The following is a 13,061-nucleotide window of genomic DNA, read 5'->3' on the forward strand; positions in this document are numbered from 1 at the left end:
CACTCCAGTGATTCTGCCTGGGAAATTCCATGGACAGAGGAGCCAAGTTGTCTACAGTCCATTGGGTTGCAAAGAGCCAGACATGACTACGTGCATACTTGCACAATAATAACTGGAGATTTTGACACCAACACACATCAGTGGACAGATTTTGTAAACAGAAGATCAGTAACACAATAGAGAAATTAAATGATACAATAGAACAGTTAAGTCTTCTTGATGTATATAGGGTATTACATTAAAAAAACAGAATACACATTCTTTACAAGTGCACATGGAACAGTCTATAGGACTGACCATATACAAGGACACAAGATGAATCTCAACAAATTTAAGAATACAGAAATTATTTCAGCTATCGTTTCAGACCACAATGGTATAAAACTAGAAACCGACCACAGAAAAGAAATAAGAAAAAAAAAAAAAAGATTACCTGGAAACTAAACAACATGTTACTAAAAAATCAGTGAATCTTATAAATAAGGAAATAAAAGTCGCCTGTTTTCCACCCGAGCTCTTTTAACAATTTTTGTTCATAGTATTGCAATTTTCCTCAATGAGACTACACACATACAAGCACATAATTTTCTATTCTATATTTTCTCTAAACTTTTAGAATTTTCTCATTTCTCCATATATTCTTTATATGTGTATTAAGCTTTCACAAATTATTGTATAATACAGTAATAATCTTAATTTACTTGATATTTCTCTTACTATGGAAAATTTTTTTAATTTTTATTTGATAACATTGCAGTGATTTTTTTGTATAAATCCCTGTTTTTAAATTATATTTCCAAAATAGATTTTAGACATTGAAACATTAATCAAAGGATTAAAATATATTTATTTAAGTTTATTGATAGAGATTGTTAATTATTTTGCTGTAGATTTTTTTATTTCTATTTTATATTGAAGCATAGTTGATTAACAATACTGTGTTAAATTCAGGTGTACAGCAAAATGATTCAGCTATATATATATATATATATATATATACACATGTATCTATTTATTTTCTAATTCTTTTCCCATTTATTACAGAATATTGAGCTGCATCCCATCCTTTATAGTTTTGAACATAGTTCTTTAGCTTTCTACTTGTTACAACTCCAAATATGCCAGGTGTCTGGGTTGGGGAGGTTAATTGTGTGCTTTTCCTCTAGTGTGACTTTGGATTCTGAGCTTCACAAGTTTACAGATTTCATGCTGCCTTTTAGAATCCTTGATCTACTTTCCCAGAATCCCACTTACAGCTCTCTACATCAGTTTAAATATCTCAAACGGAAAATTGATCACATGGGACTGCTTCATTCTTCCAAAATGTCATGCCAGCCAACTATAACCACCAAAACGCTCAAGCGCCTCTTTATTTCAGTAGAGTTCTTATTTGGAGTAGAGGGTGCAGGGACTGATTCTCAGTCCCTGGTTAGAAAATAGCTACAAGGGAGAAAATGGCCAGTATTTCTAAGGTCAGTTTAAAAGGATTGCTTATTCTTCGGAATTGAAAATAACCTAGTCCTTATAGCTTCAGCAGTTGTCTGATAAATATAATTTATCTGGTTTCTTCTACTGTTTTCAGTTTGAATGTTGGGCTACCAAGAACTTCCCCATCCTACTTGGAGGCAAGAGTACCCTTAACTGTTTGCTTACATTTCCTTTAGAAGGGAGATTTTATCTGAATATTTTACAGCTATGTTTCCAATACCAATCAGTTAATACAACATAATAGGTGCTAAGAAACTACTTGTTGAACTTCTGAATAAATAAATAAATAGTACATAGAAAGTTCTTGTTTCTGCTAAGTACTCATAAGTTTGGATATGCAAATCTGGGGGAAAGAGCTAGGAAAATATGAACTACTATAAAAATTAGAGGAAGCTCTCAGGGACAATCTTGGTGAAAAAGTGAAAACAGAGACGAGAAAGGATATGGGTGGTGAAATGGCTCATGTGGCTGTTAATATAACCCCATCATAAATCATAAATCACAAAATTGTGATTTGAATGGACTTCCTGAGAAAATACAATGAAAATACAGTTTTACATCTACAGTGATGTTATAAAGACAGAATCATAATGCAATATGCTGAAGGCAAAGAAAACCATAGTAGAATAAAAAGTCCTATCCTCTTCTAATACCCACAAATGATTAGCAGAAAATTTGAAGAGATATCTGAGTTTCCACAAATTGTAAGATTAGATGTTCAAATTAAGCTGAAGTATCTCCTTGAGGCCCAAGAGAATGCCAGTAGACATACGGGTTACCTGAATGATACATGCCTGCAGTTTATCCAGATAAACTGATAGGTCTAAGAACATGTCCTTGCAGAACACTTCGAAAGAGGATAGTGTAAACAAATGGCCTAATATATAACTTGTAGAAAAAGTAAAGCCAGAGTGGTGAACAGAAATTTATATTTACATAACAAGTCTTCACAGTTCCTATGATGGGAGAATTGTAGCAGACACAGTTATCATCTATACAAAGCCGAATTCTATTCAGAAGTAAATAGAGGAAAACATGTATTTTTATTTTATTTGCATAAATTTCATTTTGTCTCATTAAATAATAAGCTGCTGACTATAACCTTTTATTAACATCATATGGGAGTAGGGTTATGGCCAGTGACAGACATTTGTTATTTTTATTGTTCAGTTGCTAAATTGTGTCTGACTCTGCAACCATATGGACTGCAGCATGCCAGGCTTCCCTCTCCTTCACTATCTCCCGGAGTCTGCTCAAATTCATGCCCACTGAGTTGGTGATGCTGTCTAACCATCTCATCCTCTGCCACCATCTTCTCCTTTTGCCTTCAATCTTTCCCAGCATCAGTCTTTTCCAATGAGTCTGCTCTTTGCAACAGAAAATTAATTTACTATGTGTTGTAAATTACTTTTCAGTAGTACAGGGGAAAAGAGACCTGTAAACAATACCTTGTACAAATGTTGAATCCTGATACCAGCCGTCAAACTAACAGGTTCTTCTTCAAAGTAAGCATTTTGAACTGTACTAGCAATAGGCATATCTTCCTTTTTCCTAATGCTTGTAGCCTTTCCAAGCCAGTAGCCTTTCTAAGAAAAGAAGAAAAACAGAATCTATCATGTGACTGAAAAATAAAATGTCCCTAAACTTGAAAACATTTTGACTCATTTCACTTCAGTTTTGAGAAATTTCAGGGTTGCAGCAGATAAGTTGAAGTGAAATTTGGAAGCAAATAGCCTATAATTTTAATTCCTACAGAATAACTATAAAATATGCTATTTAAAATGTCACTTTAATATGGCTCAGCAAAAAGCATTCTATCATTCTGAGTCAGTCTCTTTATTTGGACATGTGGTCTAAAGATCCTTAAAGATTGCTAAGACCCTTTCAATAAATTTGTGAGTTCAAAATTGCTTTCATAAAAGCACTTTAATATATGTATTCTTTTTCATATTCTGTTCCATTATGGTATACTCCTAGAAAATAACTCCTAGAATGTTTGGTTTTGAAGGCCAGTGGGGCTTACTTTCAGAAGTCTTAGGAGGCTAGGAGAAATAGACACTTCACTTTTAGAGGGCACACAAAAAATATCACATTCTCCAGGACCCAGAGAAGAAGCAGTAATTTGAAAGACGCCTGGGTAATGCTGTTGGGTCTGCTAATCTTGGAGAGACCCCTGGAAAGGCATGAGGCTACTACAGCTCACCTTATGGATACAGACACTGGTGGCAGCCATTTGGGAGAGCTTATTGTACCACATGGACACTTGCTGGCAAGTACTATTTTGGAATCCTCCTTCTAGTTGATTAGCCTTAGGGCCCAGCCATGCCCTTGCCAAACAGCCTGTAGGAATCAACTAGGCAGCAGATGGTCTACCTTTAGACCTTCTGAGCCCATAGTACCAGCAGTATGTCCCTTCCCAGCTAGGGGCCCAGGACCTGGCCCCACACATCAGTGTAGTGCAGGCACCACAAGCAGGACCCCCCAGAACCATGCAGCTGGACCCTGTTGCACTCACAAGTGGGCAGGCATCATCCCCAGAATTCCTAGCTCTGCCCACCAGTGATCCTGCTCTAGCCTTGGGAATAGTCTCACCCAGCAGTGGGTGGATACTAAACACAGGACAACCAAAGCCCCACAGCCTGCGGTCCGAGCCCAACTACCGGCAGGCCAGCACCTGCCCTAGGACTGGCTAGGCTCTGTGCCCAGTAACAGGTCAACAAAGCTTTGAGACATGCCAGATCCCACAAGCAGCTGTGTCAGGAACCAGTCCCAGGTACCAACAGTCCAATAGTAACTCTGGGATCCCTGGATCCTACAGCCAAACCATAGGACCTAACTCTGCCTGCCAGTGAACCATCACTAGCTCTAGGGCCTGGCCTCACCCACCAGTGTGGGGGCAACAGCCCCAGGATCTCCTGGACCCCAACTCCACTTATCAATGAACCAGTAACAGGCCCAGGGCTCCACAGGGTTCAGAATCCAGCCACCTCATGACCTTGCCCCAAAAACTAGTGTTCAACAGCCCTTATACAAGGAAGGGACTGGCAACCAATCAGACCAAGGCTAACAAGGCCTGCCAGATTACCTATGGTAATCAGCCCACCACAACAGAAGGGTCCACATAGCCTAAACAGGGGGCACACCTAGAGCATATAGCTTTGGCAATGAAAGGTGAGTATGCTGCTGGGATGCATTAGACTTCTCCTTCAAGGCCACTTCTCCAATGCTGAGAATTGTAACTAATATACCAAGTACACAGACAAAAAAACAGCAAGTTAGGGAAAATTATGTGACAGAGGAATATGTTCCAAATGAAGAAACATTATAAAAACACAGAAGAACAAGGTAAAGGGGCAATAGACAATCTACTTGAGAAAAAATTTAGAGTAATGACTGTAAAGATCATCAAAAAACTAAAGAGAAGAATGGATGCACAGAGAGAGAAGTTAGAAACTTTCAACAAAGAACAATTAAAATAAATTTTTAAAAATAAATAAAAATTAAAAAAAGAAAATATAAAGAGCTACCAACAGAGATGAAGAACACAATAACTGAAATGAAAAATACACTAGAAAGAATCAAAAGTAGACTAAATAATATGGAGAAAAAGATCAATAAGCTGAGTATCAGTAAGACAGAGTATCAGAAATCATTGATGCTTAACAAAAGAAAAGAATGAAAGGCAATGTGGACAGTTGATGGTACATCTGAGAAAGCATACCAGTAATCTTATTGTAGAAGTACCTGAAGGAGAAGAGAGAGAGAAAGGGTATAAACATATCTGGAGACATAACAGCTAAAAAATTCCCTAACCTGGGAAAAGAAACAGTTATCCAAAACCAGAAAGTGCAGAGAATCTCATACAGGATGAACTCAAAGAGGAGCACCCCAAAATGCACTGTAATTAAAATGACAAAATTAAAGATAGAGAATATTAAAAGCAGCATAGGAAAAGCAAAGCATAACACTCAAGAAAACTCCCATAAGATTATCCACAATAAGCAGATAAGAGATACAGAAAATAATTAGATGTAAAATATAATATCAAAAAAAGTAATCATGAGGGGAGGAAAGTACAATGCAGGATTTTTAAAATTTGAAATTAAGAGATCAACAATTACACCTTTGTGTGTGTGTGTGTGTATGTATATATGAAAGTGAAAGTTATTAGCTCAGTCTTGTCCAACTCTTTGTGACCCCACCAGGTCCTCTGTCCATGGAATTATATATCGTGATAGTGAAGTCATTCGTGTCCGACTCTTTGCAACCCGATGGACTGTAGCCTACGAGGCTCCTCCATCCGAATTATATATATATAATAGCATACATCTACATAAATATATATATGTAGATGGTAACCTCGGAGAAGGCAATGGCAACCCACTCCAGTATTTGCCTGGAGAATCCCAGGGACGGAGGAGCATGGTAGGCTGCCGTCTATGGGGTCGCAGAGTTGGACACGACTGAAGTGACTTAGAAGCAGCAGCAGCAGCAGATGGTAACCTCATGGTAACCACAAACCAAAAATCCATCATAATAGAAGAAAGGAAAAAAAGAATAAAAGAACTTCTAAAACAAACCCAAAACATTAACAAAATAGCAATAAGAACATACATATCAATAATTGCCTTAAATGTAAATAGACTAGATGCTCTAACCAAAAGATAGAGTGGCTGAATGGTAACACGAACATGGAACAAGACCTGTATATCTTCTTACAAGACTCGCTTCAGATGTAGACACACACATAGGCTGAAAGCGAAGGAACAGAAGAAAGGTGCTCCATGCAAACAGGTATCAAAAGAAAGCCAGAGTAGTGACATTTTATCACACAGAACAGACTCTATAATAAAGAGTATTATGAGACAAAGAAAGATACTACATAGTGATCAAGGAATCGATCGAAGAAGATATAATAATTTTAAACATCTATGCACTTAATGTTGCTGAAGCTGAAGCTCCAATACTTTGGCCACCTGATGCAAAGAGCCAACTCATTAGAAAAGACCCTGATGCTGAAAAATGTTCAAGGCAAAAGGAGAAGGGGGCAGTAGAGGATGAGATGGTTAGATGCCATCACCAACTCAATGGACATGAATTTGAGCAAACTGGTGTGCTGCAGTGCATGGGGTCACAAAGAGTCAGATACGACTTAGCAATTGAACAACAACATTACCTCTATCTTGTTGATGGTTTTAGCCACCACCTCCTCGATTTCCCATCCTCCCAGACCCTGAAGTTAACCATACATTAAAAAGATTATACACAATGATCAAGTGGGATTTATCCTAGGGACATAGGTATGGTTCTATTTCCACATATCAACTGATACGATACTCTCCATTAACAAATTGAAAAAGAAAAAACATATAATTTCAATAAATGCAGAAAATATTTTGACAAAATTAGAATTCCATTTATGATTAAAAAAAACTCTCTAGAAAATGGGTATAGAAAGACGGAACAAGATGGCGGAGGAATAGGACGGCGAGACCACTCTCTCCTCCACAAATTCATCAAAAGAACATTTGAACGTAGAGTAAAGTCCACAAAACAACTTCTGGATGCTGGCAGAGGACGTCAGGCACCCAGAAAAGCAGCCCATTGTCTTCGAAAGGAGGTAGGAAAAAACATAAAAGATAAAAAGCGAGACAAAAGAAGTAAGGACGGAGCTCCGTCCCAGGAAGGGAGGCTTTAAAAAGAGAGAAGTTTCCAAACACCAGGAAACACTCTCACTGGCGAATCTGTGGCGAGCCTTGGAAGATCAGAGGGCCACATAACCCTCTTTTTTTTTTTAAGATTTTTTAAAAACCCACAGACTACCCGCCAAACGGTAACTCCCAGCGGAGAAGCAGCGCAGACGCCTGCAGATGCCATTAGCAAGCGGGGGCTGGGCAGGGAGGAGCCGGCTGAACTGCTTAGAGAGAGGACTGGGCTTGAATGCCGCGAGAACAATTTGAGAGAACTGGGGAGAGCAAAGCAGACTGTGGGATAGCTTCCCCACGAAAAGGCGGAAAGCTCTAACCTACGACTCGGCCAGCCCCGCTCATAGAATAAAGGACTGAGCTGAGCGAGCCGGCTGCGGTCGGCCCATCCCCCATCCCCCGCCGAGACAGGCACGGAGCGCAGCCAGAGCAGGAGCGGGCAACCGCGGCCCCAGAAAGGCATCTGATACAAATTGCAGGCAGGCTTGTTGCTAATCAGGACTTCTTGGGCTCAGGCCAGTCGATATCCCCTTGAGAAGGTGCGCCAGTTGTACACCCAGAAAACTGAGTAGCGGGGACTGGGGAGGCGATAAGTCACAGAGACAGCGCTCTCCAAACATCTGGTCCCCTGAACTGCTCGGACCAGGGAAGGCACAAAACACAGGCCCAACCAAGTCTGCGCCTTTGTCGAGTACCTGAGAACCTGAAATTGAGCCGCTCAGACCTGGGAAGTGCATACAACCCGGCGCCGGCTTTGGACAGTTCCCGGCAGAGCAACCTAGAGCCTGTGCAGTGTAGACTGGGACAGCACATGCGCTGTGAGTGGGGGCAAACCCAGTGTGGCCAAGTCGCTGTGAGCACTCCCCACAGACGCCAGAGATATTTGTCTGCAGCGTTCCTCCCTTCCCAGAACAGGACTGAACAACTGAGCCTTAAAAAGTGTCCACCCACCCCCTAGTATCAGGGCAGAAATTAGACACTGAAGAGACCAGCAAATAGAAGCTAAAACAGAGGGAACCACCTTGGAAATGACAGATAGAGACGTCTAGAGGCTACTCCAAGAATAAGACCAAAAACCAGAGGCAAGAGGCTTAAGCCCAAATCCTGAGAACACCAGAGAACTTCTGACTCCAGGGAACATTAATCGATAGGAGCTCATCATACGTCTCCATACCTACACTAAAACCAAGCACCACCCAAGGGTCAACAAGTTCCAGAGCAAGACATACCACGCAAATTCTCCAGTAACACAGGAAACTAGCCCTGAGCTTCAATATACAGGCTGCCCAAAGTCACTCCAAGCCCACTGACATTTAATAACTCATTACTGGACATTTCATTGCACTCCAGAGAGAAGAAATCCAGCTCCACCCACCAGAACACCGACACAAGCTTCCGTAACCAGGGAACTTTGACAAGTCACCCGTCCAACCCCACACACAACGAGGAAACTACATAATAAAGAGAACTCCACAAAAGGCCAGAAGAGGGAAAGGCCACCCCAAGCAAAGCATTATAAGCAAGATGAAGAGGCAGAGAAATACCCAGCAAGTAAAGGAACAAGATAAATGCCCATCAACACAAACAAAGGAGGAAGATATAGGGAATCTACCTGATAAAGAATTTCGAATTTTGATGGTGAAAATGATTCAAAATCTTGAAAGCAAAATGGAGTTACAGATAAATAACCTGGAGAAAAAGATTGAGAAGATGGAAGAAAGGTTTAAGAAGGACTTAGAGGAAATAAAAAAAAGTCAATATACAATGAATAATACAATAGATGAGATCAAAAACACTCTGGAAGGAACCAACAGTAGAATAACAGAGGCAGAAGACAGGATAAGCGAGTTAGAAGATAGAATTGTAGAAATAAATGAAACAGAGAGGAAAAAAGAAAAACAAATTAAAAGAAATGAGAACAGTATTAGAGACCTCTGGGACAATGTTAAACGCTCCAACATTCGAATCATAGGAGTCCCAGAAGAAGAAGACCAAAAGAAAGACCATGAGAGAATACTTGAGGAGATAATAGTTGAAAACTTCCCTAAAATAGGGAAAGAAATAATCACCCAAGTCCAAGAAACCCAGAGAGTCCCCAACAGGATAAACCCAAGGCGAAATACTCCAAGACACATATTAAGCAAATTAACAAAGATCAAACACAAAGAACAAATATTAAAAGCAGCAAGGGAAAAACAGCAAATAACACATAAGGGGATTCCCATAAGGATAACAGCTGATCTTTCAACAGAAACTCTTCAGGCCAGGAGGGAATGGCAAGACATACTTAAAGTGATGAAAGAAAATAACCTACAGCCCAGACTAATGTACCCAGCAAGGATCTCATTCAAATATGAAGCAGAAATCAAAAGCTTTACAGACAAGCAAAAGCTGAGAGAATTCAGCATTACCAAACCAGCTCTCCAACAAATGCTAAAGGATCTTTTCTAGACAGGAAACACAAAAAGGGTGTATAAACTCGAACCCAAAGCAATAAAGAAAATGGCTATGGGATCGTACTTATCAATAATTACCTTAAACGTAAATGGGTTGAATGCCCCAACCAAAAGACAAAGGCTGGCTGAATGGATACAAAAACAAGAACCCCATATATGTTGTCTGCAAGAGACCCACCTCAAAACTAGGGACACACACAGACTGAAAGTGAAGGGCTGGAAAAAGATATTCCATGCAAATAGAGACCAAAAGAAAGCAGGAGTAGCAATACTCATATCAGATAAAATAGACTTTAAAACAAAGGCTGTGAAAAGAGACAAAGAAGGAAACTACATAATGATCAAAGGATCAATCCAAGATGAAGATATAACAATTATAAATATTTATGCACCCAACATAGGAGCACCGCAATATGTAAGACAATTACTAACAAGTATGAAAGGGGAAATTAACAATAATGCAATAATAGTGGGAGATTTTAATACCCCAATTACATCTATGGATAGATCAACTAAACAGAAAATTAACAAGGAAACACAAACTTTAAATGATACAATAGACCAGTTAGACCTAATAGATATCTATAGGATATTTCACCCCAAAACAATGAATTTCACCTTTTTCTCAAGCGCACACGGAACCTTTTCCAGGATAGATCACATCCTGGGCCATAAATCTAGCCTTGGTAAATTCAAAAAAGTTGAAATCATTCCATGCATCTTTTCTGACCACAATGCAGTAAGATTAGATCTCAATTACAAGAGAAAAACTATTAAAAATGCCAACATATGGAGGCTGAACAACACGCTGCTGAATAATGAACAAATTATAGAAGAAATCAAAAGAGAAATCAAAATATGCATAGAAATGAATGAAAATGAAAACACAACAACCCAAAACCTCTGGGACATTGTAAAAGCAGTGCTAAGGGGGAAGTTCATAGCAATACAGGCACACCTCAAGAAACAAGAAAAAAGTCAACTAAATAACCTAACTCTACATCTAAAGCAACTAGAAAAGGAAGAAATGAAGAACCCCAGGGTCAGTAGAAGGAAAGAAATTGTAAAAATTAGGGCAGAAATAAATGCAAAAGAAACAAAAGAGACCATAGCAAAAATCAACAAAGCCAAAAGCTGGTTCTTTGAGAAGGTAAATAAAATTGACAAACCGCTAGCCAGATTTATCAAGAAACAAAGGGAGAAGAACCAAATCAATAAAATTAGAAATGAAAATGGAGAGATCACAACTGACAACACAGAAATACAAAGGATTATTAGAGAATACTATCAGCAATTATATGGCAATAAAATGAATAACCTGGAAGAAATGGACAAATTCCTAGAAAAGTACAACTTTCCAAAACTGAACCAAGAAGAAATAGAAAATCTGAACAGACCCATCACAAGCACGGAACTAGAGGCTGTAATCAGGAATCTTCCAGCAAACAAAAGCCCAGGTCCAGACGGCTTCACAGCCGAATTCTACCAAAAATTTAGAGCAGAGCTAACACCTATTCTACTCAAACTCTTCCAGAAAATTGCTGAGGAAGGGAAACTTCCAAACTCATTCTATGAGGCCACCATCACCCTAATCCCAAAACCTGGTAAAGACCCCACAAAAAAAGAAAACTACAGGCCAATATCACTGATGAACATAGATGCAAAAATCCTTAACAAAATTCTAGCAATCAGAATCCAACAACATATTAAGAAGATCATACATCATGACCAAGTGGGCTTTATCCCAGGAATGCAAGGATTCTTCAATATCCGCAAATCAATCAACGTAATACACCACATTAACAAACTGAAAAATAAAAATCATATGATTATCTCAATAGATGCAGAGAAAGCCTTTGACAAAATACAACATCCATTTATGATAAAAACCCTCCAGAAAGTGGGAATAGAAGGGACATACCTCAACATAATAAAAGCTATATATGACAAACCCACAGCAAACATTATCCTCAATGGTGAAAAACTGAAAGCATTTCCCCTAAAGTCAGGAACAAGACAAGGGTGCCCACTCTCACCACTACTATTCAACATAGTTCTGGAAGTTTTGGCCACTGCAATCAGAGCAGAAAAAGACATAAAAGGAATACAAATTGGAAAAGAAGAAGTAAAACTTTCACTGTTCGCTGATGACATGATCCTCTACACAGAAAACCCTAGAGACTCTACCAGAAAACTACTAGAGCTAATCAATGATTACAGTAACGTTGCAGGATATAAAATCAACACACAGAAATCCCTTGCATTCCTATACACTAATAATGAGAAAATAGAAAGAGAAATTAAGGAAACTATTCCATTCACTGTTGCAACGAAAAGAATTAAATACTTAGGAATATATCTACCTAAAGAAACAAAAGACTTGTACATAGAAAACTATAAAACACTACTGAAAGCAATCAAAGAGGACACTAATAGATGGAGAAATATACCATGCTCATGGATTGGAAGAATAAATATTGTAAAAATGAGTATACTACCCAAAGTAATTTATACATTCAATGCAATCCCTATCAAGCTACCAACAATATTTTTCACAGAACTAGAACAAATAATCTCACAATTTGTATGGAAATACAAAAGACCTCGAATAGCCAAAGCAATCTTGAGGAAGAAAAATGGAACTGGGGGAATTAACCTGCCGGACTTCAGGCTCTACTACAAAGCCACAGTCATCAAGACAGTATGGTACTGGCATAAAGACAGAAATGTGGATCAATGGAACAAAATAGAAAGCCCAGAGATAAATCCATGCACCTATGGACACCTCATCTTTGACAAAGGAGGCAAACATATAAAATGGAGAAAAGACAGTCTCTTTAACAAGTGGTGCTGGGAAAACTGGTCAGCCACTTGTAAAAGAATGAAACTAGAACACTTCCTAACACCATACACAAAAATAAACTCAAAATGGATTAGAGAGCTCAATGTAAGACCAGAAAATATAAAACTCCTAGAGGAGAACGTAGGCAAAACACTCTCCGACATAAATCACAGCAGGATCCTCCATGACCCACCTCCCAGAATATTGGAAATAAAAGCAAAAATAAACAAATGGGACCTAATTAAAATCAAAAGCTTCTGCACAGCAAAGGAAACTATAAGCAAGGTGAAAAGACAGCCTTCAGAATGGGAGAAAATAATAGCAAATGAAGCAACTGATAAAGGATTAATCTCCAAAATATACAAGCAGCTCCTGCAGCTCAATTCCAGAAAAATAAATGACCCAATCAAAAAATGGGCCAAAGAACTAAACAGACATTTCTCCAAAGAAGACATACAGATGGCTAACAAACACATGAAAAAATGCTCAACATCCCTCATAATCAGAGAGATGCAAATCAAAACCACAATGAGATACCATTTCACACCTGTCAGAATGGCTGCTATCCAA

At 38.8% G+C, this 13,061-nt stretch overlaps 1 protein-coding gene across 1 annotated transcript in view; it reads right to left on the reverse strand.

Annotated features, from left to right (window-relative positions):
* LOC129545009 (phospholipid-transporting ATPase ABCA3-like) overlaps nucleotides 1-13,061 on the reverse strand; it is a 204,697-nt gene that overhangs the window by 122,432 nt on the left and 69,204 nt on the right. The window contains exon 10 of the mRNA XM_088832884.1: nucleotides 2,937-3,074. Coding sequence (XP_088689010.1) covers nucleotides 2,937-3,074 — 138 coding nt within the window. The remainder of the gene's footprint in view (nucleotides 1-2,936; nucleotides 3,075-13,061) is intronic.

This window comes from Moschus berezovskii, chromosome 27 (assembly GCF_049115385.1).
Source record: "Moschus berezovskii isolate FMDL1 chromosome 27, NW_MosBer_1.0, whole genome shotgun sequence".
In the NCBI taxonomy this organism is placed as follows: domain Eukaryota; kingdom Metazoa; phylum Chordata; class Mammalia; order Artiodactyla; family Moschidae; genus Moschus; species Moschus berezovskii.